At 36.0% G+C, this 14,904-nt stretch overlaps 1 protein-coding gene, 1 long non-coding RNA gene and 1 pseudogene across 2 annotated transcripts; all 3 read right to left on the bottom strand.

Annotated features, from left to right (window-relative positions):
- Positions 1-1,921: 1,921 nt before the first annotated feature.
- LOC113098783 (polymeric immunoglobulin receptor-like) lies at positions 1,922-14,829 on the bottom strand (annotated as a pseudogene).
- LOC113098784 (serine/threonine-protein kinase pim-2-like) lies at positions 8,422-11,118 on the bottom strand. Its single transcript, XM_026263863.1, has 8 exons — positions 10,469-11,118; positions 10,060-10,116; positions 9,854-9,948; positions 9,685-9,735; positions 9,177-9,555; positions 8,895-9,071; positions 8,694-8,782; positions 8,422-8,553 (listed from the first exon to the last, which is right to left on the bottom strand). Exons 1-8 carry the CDS (start codon positions 10,767-10,769, stop codon positions 8,542-8,544), a joined length of 1,161 nt encoding a protein of 386 aa, XP_026119648.1. The 5' UTR covers positions 10,770-11,118; the 3' UTR covers positions 8,422-8,541.
- LOC113098785 (uncharacterized) lies at positions 12,803-13,677 on the bottom strand. The gene is made up of 4 exons (XR_003289200.1): positions 13,598-13,677; positions 13,367-13,467; positions 12,959-13,005; positions 12,803-12,823 (listed from the first exon to the last, which is right to left on the bottom strand). It is a non-coding gene; the product is annotated as an uncharacterized LOC113098785 (long non-coding RNA).
- Positions 14,830-14,904: the final 75 nt, after the last annotated feature.

Here is a 14,904-nt window from a genome sequence, read left to right as displayed (position 1 = left end):
CCTAGGCAGCGGCGCTGGTGCTGGACCTCCTCTTGACCACTCACTCCTCTGTGACCTCCCCTGGTCCCACGAAAAATGACCAGGTGGGTTCCCTCAAAACCACTCTTTCTCTCCCGCTCGGTGGCTGGGGAGGAAAGATCAAAAAACATAGCGCTGGATCTTAGATTGATGGAGTCCTTCTGTGACGTTCGGAGACCCAGTGAAACACAGGGAATGAGAGATCCAATTGCAGTAATGTTTATTTTGGGTAATCCAAATCGTAATCCAACAAGCCGGGGTCAAAACCAGAAAACAATACAAATAAACAAACAAAGAAGGAACAGGAAGGGAACGGAAACAGGAACTCGGAATGCGATGAACTCGGAAGACGAGAAGACTGGGTACGGAAGGAAAGGACTCTATGCAGACAAAAGGAAAAGACTGGTTAATATAGGGAGGCTAATGACTAATAAGTTAAGGCACCTGGTGCAATTAACAGGAGTGCAATTACTGTGATGAACGGACAAGGCTAGTGGGAATTGTAGTGCCTACGATGAGGTGCCTAAGGGGAAGTGAGACCACTAGTGGACACCCAGGGAAACAGAGACCAGACAAAGTGACAACTGCGTGAGAGGGGTTATTACTGAACATTAATATGGATAATAGCAAACAAGCAATTTTTTTTTTTTTTTTTTTTTTTTTTTGCGATTGTTAATTTCTGTTCAAAATATAATGTAATGTGCTTGCAAAATATAGTCCTCTGTGCTCAAAACTTACAATTACTCGCTCAGGATTGAGGCACAATAGATAGATGTCATTAGACATAAATGCCCAAAATTAGATTTTACTTGGAAACACTTTTTTGTCTATTGTTGTTTATATATATCATTATGTGTACATTCTCAGGAAATAAGGAACAGAACTGTCACTGAAGCAGTCAAACCTCACCGCTGAAAAAACGCATACCATTTAGATTTAAATAAAGATGTAACTTTTAGATCTTTCGTACATAAAGTTACCATCCCAGTGACATCTTTGTACTTTTCTGAGATACTGTTCATTTTTAATGTTTCTTTGTAATATATTAATGTTAATTTATACATGCTGTGTATTAGTATATGCAGAAATTAACATATGTAGATAACAGTAGTGTCCATCCTTAGTTCATGACACCTGAAGCATTAACTAATGCTAACAAATAGAAACTTTAATCCCTTTGATGACTGAACACTCAAATAATGTAAATAAATATTGATTTGCTCTTTATTTTATGAATATGTCTACACCCCTTAGCCAGAAGGTGCAAGATGACTAAGAGCACTGAAAAAAAAAAAAAAACATAAGTTGGCTAGTTGAACCACACTATTGCAGTGAAAAACTCAAGAAACATAAGCACGAGCAAACGCAATGGCCTCATGAAGCAAAAGCTTCAGTCAGGTTTTGGCTCTGCTTAGGTGAGAGAATTTAAAAAGGTCATATGATGTTGCTAAAAAGAACATAATTTTGTGTAGTATCTAAAAATTAGTTCAGTGTAGCAGCTAAATTAGGCGCAGTCACTTTAAGAGCCAATTTTCTCAACTGTTTACTTTCACATTCACTTTTTACTTCACTTACTTTCACTTGGGGAGGGGGGGGGGGTGTAGGAGTTCAGTCTCAAACAACTGCAGTTTAGTTGGAGTCAGTAAACTAGTCTTGAAGGGGAACTCTATATTCCATCAGTTTTTCTGAAATAATTAGTGCTTTGATGTTTTATGATCTGAGTCTGTCACGCCACTATTTGAATTACTCTTACTCCATTGGTCTCTATTATCACAGTAACTGATTTCTGATGATCCCGCCCCTTAACAGACTTTGAAAACAAATTGGTTGCTTTACACATCAATCAGACAGTCAAATGCAAATCTTTTGAGAGTTTAGCACAATCTCTGTTATTTAAAGATGCTCAGAATTCCTCCAGGTCAATGTCAGAAGAGCCCTCGATCTCTAATTCTGTGACAGACAGAAACGCTCCTCTCTGTGCGGCCTGAAAGAGAGAATAGGTAGAAAGATATGACAACAGAACAAAGATAGAAATATGAGTGTTGAACAAAATTTCAGTGCAAAAACAAATAACAATCTGAATAATGAAACTATGTTAATACTAACATGTTCTTCTCAGTGCTGGTGTCTGTGCTAACAGCTAACAGGAAAGGGAAATAATTTTTAATAAAAGGGAATTTAGGTAAATTGTATTAAATATTATGCGTTCAGTTTGAATTACCTGGTTTAGGAAAACTGAAATAAGCAAAGACAGCATCACATGCAAAAATAGAAAGACATTTTTTTTTTCAGAAAGACAATAAATTCAACTTTATCATACAGATAAACAAATAGAAAAATATAATAAATCCCATGACAGAAAATTTTGATCTTAACTATTTAAAAAAATATACTGACCTATTTCTAACAAATCCTTCTGTGGTCACAACATCTGTCAAATAAAAATCAAGAAAATATTACAATTATTTATTATGAATTAATGTCATATCCTCCAGGGCCCGGTTCCCCAAAACGTTCTTATTGCTAAGTAGTTCTTAACCTATTCCTTAACCTCTCTCTTAACGTTATGGCACAATTTCCAACATGTTTGTACGCAAAGTATATATTCTATAAGTCACACTTTTGTAAGGTTGGTCTGGACAATTCATAAGCTCTCTCTTAGCACTGTTTGAGCTCAAGACGCTAGTCGCCGCCACTGTGCAGCAGTCTTTAGAAATCAGCCCAGCGCAGTACAAGTCAAACTATGGTATGTTGACAATTTTGCCTGATGTGGCTATATTACAAAAACTCATTGTGGAGCTGCTGGACCTTCTCAGACCTGCGCTTGCCAGGCTAATGCGGCAGAATTTTGCTTTAAGCCCTGAAGACCAGCTGCTTGCAGCGCTAAGGTTTTTTGCTAAAGGGAGCTTCATCAAGGTCGTGGGAGATGGCTACGGCCTAAGCAAGACCTTGGTGTGGAGGTGCATCCACACTGTCACCAACACCCTTCTGCGCAATGCCGGGGATTACATTTCTACCGTGGGTGAGCAAGTAGAGAGAGAGGGGAGAAAGGGAATTAAACAGAAGTAACTGCAGCTGCTTGCCAATCAATTCTGATTGTAAATTACGTTACCATTAATTATAAAAGTGTATTACATTATTTTTAGAAGTTGTTAAACCCATGTCAAGAAGTGGCACAAGTGGATAAGGAGGGTGGCTGATTAGCGAGGGATACCCGGTTCGTCAATTTCCTTGACAATTTGCTAATTTAATTAATAGTCTATATTTTACTGATAACTTAAACTATGTTAGTTATGTTTTAAGGAATTTTTCATTTGCATAGAACGTGATGTCTGTCTTTACGGCGTAATGCACCTTCGCGTGAAGTCAAAAATCGATTCCTGAACAATCAATGCCAACTAATTCAACACCATTACTTGGGACAGCACCTTTGTAATGTCGAATGTAAGAGCAGCATGTTAAGAAACTTCCTAAGGGATACTTCGGGGAACACTCTTAGGAACATAAACAACTTTGGAAAGATATATCTTTCGAGTCTTCTTATGAGTGAGCATTATTGGGGAACTGGGCCCAGTTCAGTGTTCAGTGACAGTGAGAAAAGGAACTTGTAAATGTTTTAGAGACACGGGAAAAGATGAAACAATACTTTATATTGTATATTTTTTCAGAAAATCAAGAAATGCTGTGCAGATCTGATTGTTTTTACCAGAGACATTAAGTTGAACAGGAGCCTGCAGATCTCCTACAGAACAGAAGTACCAGCCAGAATCAGTGAGTCTCAGTCCAGTCATCAGCACAGTGAAGGATCTTCTCCCATCATCACTGATCTGGACTGATGAATTCTGGGATGTGTTAGTCCTCCCCACTGTGTAACAGCTCTGATCTTTATATCTGCACCACTGTTTGACTTCATTCTGATATCCAGAACTGTAGAAACACTGAACACTGATATCACCACCTTCATGTCCAGATACACTGCTGCTCACCGCAGACACATCAGGAGCTGAACGCAGACAGCAAAAATATTCTACATTAAACAAAACAATGTAGCAGAAATTTGACAAATAATTTTAATGCACCACAATGTATTACCTTTTTTAACAGTAACATACAATATTTTTTTGTCATCTGGTTCTTCATTATTTCCGATCTCTACAGCACACCAATAATATCCAGAGTCTGAGGATTTCAGATTGTGGAGTTTCACAGTAAAAATACTGTCTGCTGGATAATCAGTTATTGTCCATTTCCCTATAGCATTTGTACTTGCTGTAATTTTGCAAGAATTCCAAAAATAACCTTTACACCAGTATTTTGTGTTTAGTTTATACTGATTGTCATACAGACAGGGGATTGTAATGCTTCCTCCTTCTCTTACAGTTACATGATCCAATGTCTTCATGCTCAAAGTTCCTGCAACACACACACACACACACACACACACACACACTCATCACCACCAAAATTCTCTTTTGGTTTCCAAATAAAACATAACATTTTATAAATATATAAAAAAAGTTATGATATAATTTGTTGTATATTAACACTGAAACACTAACAAATAAATACATAAATAAAGGTTTATGTATCAAGTATACTCTGAAGTATTTTTTGACATTTTTCCCATATGTCCAAAAACAGTGTTGCAATTTTGTGGTTACTGAAAAATTTGTAAAAGCTGTTGAAAGGTCCTTGTGCTATGTGAAACTGAATTTTCTCTGTATTGACATCTTACGCAGCTGTATATAAACTGAACCACACTCTAAACAGTTCTATTTATGGACCCTGTTGTGTTCTTAGGATGTAAAACTAACAAAATATAAAAAAAGTTACAACAGCGGAAAAACAGGATAGTTTATAAAAACATCTGTAAAACCATTTTTTTTTCAGGGTAGAATGTATTTTCTGTGTCTTACCTGCGGTGTAAAGTAAAACACCAAAGAGAATCAGAGGACGAGCCATGTGACGGTCTGAATGAGTACAAGACAGAACCTGAAATGAACATTTCACTTCCTGCCAGATAAAAAATAAGCAGTTCCTGTTACAGTATTTACTGAAGTAAAAAAACTGAAGTTAGCAGAGACCTAACAGACAAATTCTGTGCACACAGTCTGCTAGATCATATCCTTATTGCAGTAATGGTCTGACACAAGAGCATTTGTGTAAATGTGCACAAGAATATACCAGATATCAAACATGTTCAAAACAATGGCATGACCCGTCATTCATATTAAAAAAGGGACATTAAATATATATATAGGTGCATGTCAATAAATTAGAATGTTGTGGAGAAGTTCATTTCAGTAATTCAACTCAAGTTGTGAAACTCTTGTATTAAATTAATTCAATGTACACAGACTGAAGTAGTTTAAGTCTTTAGTTCTTTTAATCGTGATGGGTTTGACTCACATGTAACAAAAACACAGTCAATCTCAACAAATTAGAATACTCCATTAGACCGATTAAAAAAAAAAACACTTAGTAAATTGTTGGTCTTCTTGAAAGTACAATATGTTCATTTACTGTACATGTACTCAATCCTTGGTAGGGGCTCCTTTTGCTTTAATTACTGCCTTGGCGTGTTTGGCGTGGCATGGAGGTGGTCAGTTTGTGGCACTGCTGAGGTGGTCTGGAAGCCCAGGTTTCTTTGACAGTGGCCTTCAGCTCATTTGCATTTTTTGGTTTTGCTTCTCATTTTCTTCTTGACAATAGCTCATAGATTCCCTCTGGGGTTCAGGTCTGGTGAGTTTGCTGGCCAGTCAACACAGCAACACCATGGTCATTTAACCAACTTTTGGAGCTTTTGGCAGTGTGGGAAGGTGCCAAATCCTGCTGGAAAATGAAATCAGCATCTTCAAAATGCTGGACAGCAGAAGGAAGCATGAAGTGCTACAAAATTTATTGGTTAACAGATGCAATGACTTTGTTTTTTTTAGTTTTTTTTAAAACACACATTGGACCAACACCAGCAGATGACATTGCACCCCAAATCATCACAGACTGTGAAAACTTAACACTGGACTTCAAGCAACTTGGGCTAAGAGCTTCTCCGCCCTTCCTCCAGACTCTAGGACCTTGGTTTCCAAAGGAATTACAAAACTTGCAACAGTCCACTTCGTCCTCTCCTTCGCCCTGGTAAAGACGCCCGTGACATTGTCTGTGGTTCAGCAAAGTCACGTCTTGATGCCTTGACCCCAGCCTCAGTCCATTCCTTGTGAAGTTCACTCAAATTCTTGATTTGATTTTGCTTGACAGTCCTCATGAGGCTGCGGTTCTCTCAGTTGGTTGTGTATCTTTTTCTTCCACACTTTTTCCATCCACTCAACTTTCTGTTAACATGCTTGGATACAGCACTCTGTGAACAGCCAGCTTCTTTGGCAATGGATGTTTGTGGTTTACCCTCCTTGTGAAGGATGTCAATGATTGTCTTCTGGACAAATGTCAGATCAGCAGTCTTCCCCATGATTGTGTAGCCTAGTGAACCAAACTGAGAGACCATTTTGAAGGCTCAGGAAACCTTTGCAGGTGTTTTGAGCTGATTAGCTGATTGGCATGTCACCATATTCTAATTTCTTGAGTGGACTGGTGGTTTTTTGTTAAATATGAGCCAACATCATCACAATTAAAAGAACCAAAGACTTAAACTACTTCAGTCTGTGAGCACTGAATTTATTTAATACATGAGTTTCAAAAATTGAGGTGAATAAATGAAATAAGTGAACTTTTCCAATACATTCTAATTCACTGAGATGCACCTGTATCTACTGTAGGTTTGTTTGATGTGAATATGAACTGGACAGAACAGAACATATACAGACGTTTAAAGATACATATTAAAATAATTCAGTGAGTCCAAATATGATGACGTGTGTTAGTATTAACTGGCCATGTACAGTGTATCTGATCATGTACATGGTTTTGCAAAAGTCTAATGACAAAAATGGTTGTTTTCTCTATTTTTCTATGGCAGTAGTTTTTTCTCTAGGAGTATTTTCAAACACCTAGATCAGGACTACTCAGTTAATTAGGCTAATGTTTGTATTAATGGAGTGCTGCATGGCTCAGTATCAAGACCTCTGTTTTTCACATACTTAATTTGCCTTTTAGAGAAATCAGTCAGGTTTAAAAAAGAATTAATATTCATTAATATTCAATATTCATCAATTAAACTGCAGTGAAACTATTGGAAACTGAATCAATATTGAATTGAATTAAACTGAAAAATGACACTTGTCCTTTTTAGAGCTGCTTATAGCAGAAATGAATTTTAATAAAAAGAGCTGCTTATACTGTAGCTGAAATTAATTTAATATTTGACAAATTTTGCAGCACTGAACCAAATTATGCTGAAATACTGTTTCTTTTAACTAGTCAGGTTCATAAAGGGTGCATGTATTTGGTCTGGCATTAAACACACTTAAAGGATAGCTTTTCATACTGAAGGACACTGAAATTTGGGACCCATCAAAATAAGTGTTTCTATGCTTAAGAAAAGCCAAAATACATATAACACAAGAGATTGGGTCTTTGAACTCTAAAAGGAGAATGGAAAGAAATAAAAATTCAAAAGAACAAAGGGAAGCATTTTCTCCCACTTTGCCTTTTCATGCTTCTGTTCTTCAGAAACAAACAATCCAACTCTCTTAATAATGCTACCCTCATGCTTTCATCAGCACAAGCAGACAAAATCTTTTCACACCCTCCTCCTGAATCTGAGGATTTTTATAGTTTCTAATTAACCTGAAACACCTGCCTCCACTAAGTAGCTCAACCCACATCATTTGCCCATTACAGGACTGTAACATCCAAAAAAATCACCAAAAGAGGGAGACAGAGACTGCAGAACCTGAATTCTGCTGAAATCTACCAGATGTGGGGATATAGGCTCATAAGACTTTTGAGTGTGACCCATAATGACTTATCTTGCGAATACAATGTATAATATTCACTAAACATGGTAGACATGCACAACAACAAGACATTCTGAAAACAACAACAACAAAACTGCTGCTCAGGGAGCGTTGATCTCTAGGTGAACATATTACAATTGTGTAACGTATAGTTTTTAAATATCTCAGCTCATTTCATTAAATGAAATCATTTTGAATTGTTAAAGATGGCAGTAGATATTCGGCCTGAGCACAGGGCCATAGCAGATACAAAAGAGATAGAAATGACTTTTACAGGAGCCACAAACGAACAGTGCAATATAAATTTATTATAAATACATTTTCTCCTCCTCAAAACTCCTTAAACTTTTATAGAAATTTTTACAATATTTATTATATTTTATAAATTTTCTTACAATCTTTAAATAACATGCAAACAAATAGCTTACATTTCTATAACATTACATTTCTTATGAAATTTCTTACAATAGTCTTAATTTTTTATAGATTTTTTTTTTCTTATTGAATATAATTTCTAATAGATTTTCTTATTGTGCACATATAAAAATAATGATTTGTTGTAAAATTGTCAATAAGGTTGTGACAGGAGTTGTCTTCTGATGTTCTTGTGGTCTTACTCCAGGACCTGAAACAAATGATAAATCAGCATTATTTGTCTAAACACATTATGTTTTTTTTTTTCATTGTTTTGTTTATGGTGACTCTATGATAAAACCAAAAATGAAAAACAAAACAAAACAAAAAAGCTAATCTTAGGCTCAGTACCTTAAACCAGTCATGGAGACGCATCTTCTCCAGATTGAGTCTCTGCTGTGGCTCAGGCTCCAGACAAGCGCAAATCATCTGGCAGCATTCTGTGCAAAAAGATGAGAGAGACGTTTGATTATTTATTGATTACTTTCTAAAATACTTTTGTGTGATTTAGAACACAAATTGTCCTCCTTTGTTCTTTGATGAAAATCTCACCTCTTGACAGCTCAGGTCTGGTCCAGTTTTTCTCACTGATCAAGTGCAGGTCGAGGTCTGTGGGATAATATCCGCACACCATTTTAAACAGTAGGACACCCAATGACCACACCGTCATCGGTTTTGCATGGTACCTGCCCTTCACATTGACCTCTGGTGGACAGTATGCTCTTGTGCCTGGAGGAAAGAGATGTTGTCTGTTATTTAATGCACTTTCACAACATGTTGACTATATACAGGATGCATTGCAGAGTTGATTACACAAGATGTTCAAACACACACCACAAAAGAATTCGTAGGCAAACTTATTCATAAGCGCAGCACACTTGAAGTCAATCAATTTAACTTCCATGGTGTCCCGGTTCAGCAGCAGGTTCTCCAGTTTGATGTCCCGATGGAAGACACCGCGCTTGCTGCAAACGATAGCAGCATCAATCACCTGCTGCATGACTTGTCGTGCCATTGCTTCATCGAGGCTTCCTCCGTGGAGCTTGATGAAGCTAGACAGGTCCATGCAAGGTGAAGGCCGCTCCATGACCATGATGTAATGGTCTGTGTCGTCCTGCCAGTCCAGCAGTTTAATGACTTGAGGAACGTTGGGGCCAGTATTGGCCATGAGCATCAGGCCAATTTCCATCGGGAGGCTTTCAGGATGACCAGGCTAAAAGAAAGAAAATGACACTGAGATGGCTTCCCAAATAATAACTTACAGTCCAAAAATCAAAACAGTTTGTCTGATCAAAACTCATTTGTAATCTGTGATAACCATGAATTTATTATAATTACCCACCACTCTGATATATGGCATATTCGGTCCCTTCACTGAAAACTTCACAGCCACCTGATCAACAAAACAAAATGTAACAATTAGCATGTGCACAGAGGCCATATCACTCCAGCCATGAGTCCTGAACAGAAAAGCAAAGTTTTACAAGTAAAAAATAAATAAATAAGAAGACCTCAAGTCCATCCTTGCAGCGACTCCCCTGGCACACAAAGCCAAATCGTCCTTGACCCAGCTTCTCACCGATTTTATAACGCCTACGAATGTCACCTATTAAAAGAAACAATTTTATGTAATATAAAATACTATTTTATTTAATTATTATATTATTATATAATTTACAACAACATTTTGCAATTCTCATAGGTTCATTCTTCTTACCCGTATCCAGCACATCCTGCTCCAGCTGTTCCTCAGCAGCAGGCCAGACTTCAGATGCTGGAGCAATTATATGAATAAAATCAAATAAATGAGCATAAAAATTTGGGTGGTCCTTGATTTAGGTTTAAGATTTAAGTTTTTTTTTACTTCATATGTTAAATGAAACTTTTTTAATAATCAACGTAAATGGATTTGTTAAAATTCTAACATATTGACAGGTTTGGTAATGACACCTTATAAAGTTATTATCACATGCTCTGGTCAAAAATATTTTACATTTTCATATATGATATTTAAACTGTTACTCTAATGACAGCATTGTTGTAACAGTGTTTTTGACGATTTTTTTTTTTTATAATCAAACATTAATTGAACAATACTTCATCCGAACATCTTTATCTGATTGTACCATCGGTAAATCTCCCACATGATCCCGGTTCCCGGTAGTTCTTCTCAGCCTGGGCCAGGTCGTATTTTGCATTTCCTCGGCGAAACAAGCGGAGAGCGGGCCACTTCCAGAAACTCTTCTTCCTCTTTTTCGCCTCTCTCCCTCCATCAATCTCAGCGGCAGAAGCCCCAACAGGAACCTCATCGTGCGGATGAGTCTGATGGTTCTCCGCCGTGTTGGAGGTGTATTTGAGTAACACACAGGGCTCGTGCCCAGACTCCTTATCAATCGCTGTTTGTGGTCGTAAACTTGAATTTCCCATTATAAAAGCGTTTGAGACTCGATAATAATGGGATAGTCCTACTCCTAAACTTCAATCTACAAAATAAGCGATTTTCACGCCTTTAAATAGTCAACACGTTCTAAATAGAATTGTGACGTAACAAAGGCGCAAGAATGCAAAACAAAAAAAAAAAAAAGTAAGAATTCTGTCTATGGTTGATATTAATTATATTTGACTGTATAGTGTACTTTAGTATATAGGCTGGACTGCTTAAAGTTTTTGGCACATTAAAGCGATAAAGAAACATGTTGCAGGGCGAGCTGCGGTTAAACATCCCATACACTTATAAATGGACATTAAAAATGAATGAATTCAGAGTTAAATGAGAACGAATATAACAGGACTCTAAAGTATTTTTTCCAAAAATGACTGTAATTCTTAATGTAATCAATCGACTAAAGAAGTGGGGTGATATCTATTATTATTATTATTATTATTTTTTTTTTTACCTGCATTCACTCAGGGGGGTCTCGCATCAAAGCGTCATATGATGACCTCCTCTCCTAGGTTCACGAAACGGTCAAAATGCGTTGCTTTTCTTTTGTAAGTAATCTTAAAGATTCCTAAATGCATCTACTTTCAGAAGGCCAAATAAAGTGATTTTGCTTTCACCTAGATACCCACAGCATCTCCTGACATGGCTACTTCAACACTAACTCTGGTTACTGAAACCATGCCTTCTTTCTTTGCGTGAACATTTGGGCAGCATTACATAAATATTTCCACATAGTGACATAGAGATGTGGAGGCGTGTTTGAAGAAGATCTCTTTGGATTTGAGACTTTATTCTTTGCAACTTTACAGATATTCTTCATGCACCAAGAGCTTGTAACAATCCAAAGAGAAAGGAAAAAAATAGATTGCATCATATGACGCCTTTAAAAAGTGACATTGACAATACCACAATTCTTGGACATGTTTAGAGATCATAAAAGCTGGACTAATTGTGTGTTTTGAAAATATATATTTTTTTAATTTTTTGTAAAAATGTATTGAAATGCACAAAAGTGATGTCGCTCTTGCATTGGGGGTTAAAATTCACCAGCAGGTGGCGCCACAAACAAAATGTGGATAACATTAAGAAAACAATACAAACTATATAAACAATTTCATGCATTGACTTTTTACAATGCACAATTACAATGAATATTTGTTTTAAATTTTAATTACAAAAATAAAATAATTAAAATGACAACTAACAAAAATATAAATTAACTGTATGTAAGCCTAAACGTTAGGCTATGTGGCCCTAATTTGGATTTAAAAAAGGAATACAAGTGTTGATTGGTCATGAATTAATTTTTGGAATATACCTGTAATATGCAGATGTGCTTAAAAAATGTACTTCATAACTACATACTGTAAGGCTTGAATTATTTTGTTTTCACAGTATTGGCAACTAGCTTACAGTATATTTTTAAAAAAGAACACTGTCACACTTACATCTATAGGTACATATGTTAAGCACCAAAACTTCACACTGTTTAAATCTGAAACTGTAAAGTAGATTAACTATTAATTAACCATGATTGACTTTCATTTTTTCATAACTTCATTTAGAGGGAGCAGAAGTAGCACCTCTTGTTAAGAACTCACAGCCTTGGGTATATTTTCACAGAGCTGTAGATCACTTCAGCCTCTGAGTTCACTGATGAAGAAGGCTGTGAATGAACAAGATCAGCATTGAGAATCTAATTTCTGCATCACAGCAACCGTTGGTGTGACATTTTAGTGTTACATGGAACACAGAAATGCCAAAATTGTTTTAATTCACAGCCACACCCCAGCCGACACTGCTGAGATCACACATCACTTTTACAAAAACTCTCAAAGGAGAACATTCAGAGGAGAAACTGCTTTACAAAAGGTAATTCCAGAACTGTAAACACTGAACTAACATCCACTGAGAAGAAGACTGTGAATAAACACAACGGACAATCATTCATTTGCAATCAACACCACAGTAAATGTCTACATAGTCACACCATGGACTGATGACTTACATTAGCATTTGCCGGACTGTTGGATGTCATCTGGTTTTCACAGGGCATCCGGACAAAAACACAAACATAGATTTGGATGGTACCATTAGCTAATGAGTTTCTGGATGACTGTGTTCTTTTCCAAAGACTTCTGAATTGTCAATATGTTCATTCTAAAATACTTACTGTATTTCTGGTGCTGTTAAAATGTTCTTCTCCAATTTGACTTCTCTCTGTCCGAGTGAGAAATGAAGATTAGATCTCATAATATTTTAAAAGTACATTCTTTAGAACCCTCAAAATTCCACAAAAGGTTCTTTATAGCGAAAAGGAAAAAAAAAGGAAAAATGGCATTTAAACATGACAGCGGTTTATGAATAGCCAAATGTACTGTATTTGTATCACAAAGCTAACTTTATCTGAAAACCTGATTTCTTGCTGTGCATAACCGCTAGTTTGATGTCTCTAGTCACTTTATAGTCTCTTTCTTCTCACATACTGTAATTAAACACAAATCTGTATATTTTTTATAAGTAGCCATACATGAAGCACTATAATGCATTTTCAGTCATCTAGGTATATAAGAAAACTCACCTGGTTTCTTTCTCAGTCTCCAGGTTACTATGGCAACAAGAGTTACAAACAGTAAGAGCACAAGCATCACTGGAAGAAACATCACCAGAATCACATCATGCCTGTAAGTGACAGAGACATTTCTGTTTATCACAAAAAAACTTTTAATGCAAAGTAAATTAATCTTGTAAAGCTTTGTTTTAATTTAGAGATACAGTGTCAAGCAAATGCAGATTGAAATGCTTTAAATACTTGTTTTTCTCATCCGTGCTGTGTATTTCACTATTAACAGTCTTTGTGGCTGATGTTTGAGCTGGATGGGTTTCAGCTCTGCAATTAAAATAACATGGTGACATGAAACAGTTTTGGTTATACAGTTATTAGGAACGACTGAAAAACGTTCACACTGTGCACACTTACACATCTGTCACAGGTCTTGAAGCTGTCATAGCTGCCAGACAAAAACAGAAATGGAGAAACTAGTTTCTTAGTTAGAACCTAATTTTATTTTTAATGTAAGAAGCTGTTTGTTACACTAGCACATTTACGAGCAAAAGAAAAAAAAAACTTTAGTGATCAAGTTTCGTATGTAAAAGTTCTGACTCAAATTTAACTCATAATGTACATTTATTATGTCCAGAATTTTGAATCTTATAGAAATATTTCAAATAATTCTGTTTAGCTGTTTCATACTGTTTATTATTTTATTCATAACTTGTAGGATTCATGTTGGTTGTTGGGTGAGTTGTGTGCTGCCAAAACAATGTAAAAAATAAATAAATAAAATAATAATAAAATATTCTACTGATATTAATAATAACTATAATATAATATAATAATAATATAATATAATATAATATAATATAATATAATATAATATAATATAAAAATATAATATAATATGTGTATAAATGTTTTGGAACTACATAATGGAGCTAAATTATTTTAGCTAAAATAAATAAAATATATAGACATTAATATAGAACAAATATTTGGGATGTGATTGATTTTTTAAATGGTGAAGAATTTTTACACGTACATGTCTGTTTTAGAGTGAGATGGTGTAGCTACAGGATCAGTTGTAAATGTTTTTAAAGAAGAGAAAGATATGAGGTTAGTTTTAGTGCATTGAGAGAGACATAATTTTTAATGGCTGAATTGGTTTGGGATCTTACTTCTTTTGAATTCAGTGACTGTGAGGTGAACAGGAGCCTGCAGATCTCCAGCAGAACAGTAGTACCAGCCAGAATCAGTGAGTCTCAGTCCAGTCATCAGCACAGTGAAGGATCTTCTCCATCATCACTGATCTGGACTGATGAATTCTGGGATGTGTTAGTCCTCCCCACTGTGTAACAGCTCTGATCTTTATATCTGCACCACTGTTTGACTTCATTCTGATATCCAGAACTGTAGAAAACACTGAACACTGATATCACCACCTTCATGTCCAGATACACTGCTGCTCACCACAGACACATCAGGGTCTGAAAACCATGCAAAAGACAATAAGATTTTTTTGTGTAAATTTGCTTATTATTGTTTACGAAATGCAAATATGT

The sequence above is a fragment of the Carassius auratus genome, unplaced genomic scaffold (assembly GCF_003368295.1).
Source record: "Carassius auratus strain Wakin unplaced genomic scaffold, ASM336829v1 scaf_tig00216659, whole genome shotgun sequence".
Lineage (NCBI taxonomy): Eukaryota > Metazoa > Chordata > Actinopteri > Cypriniformes > Cyprinidae > Carassius > Carassius auratus.
The sequence above is the reverse complement of the archived record's forward strand: the minus strand, read 5'-3'. Positions and strand labels throughout refer to the sequence as shown.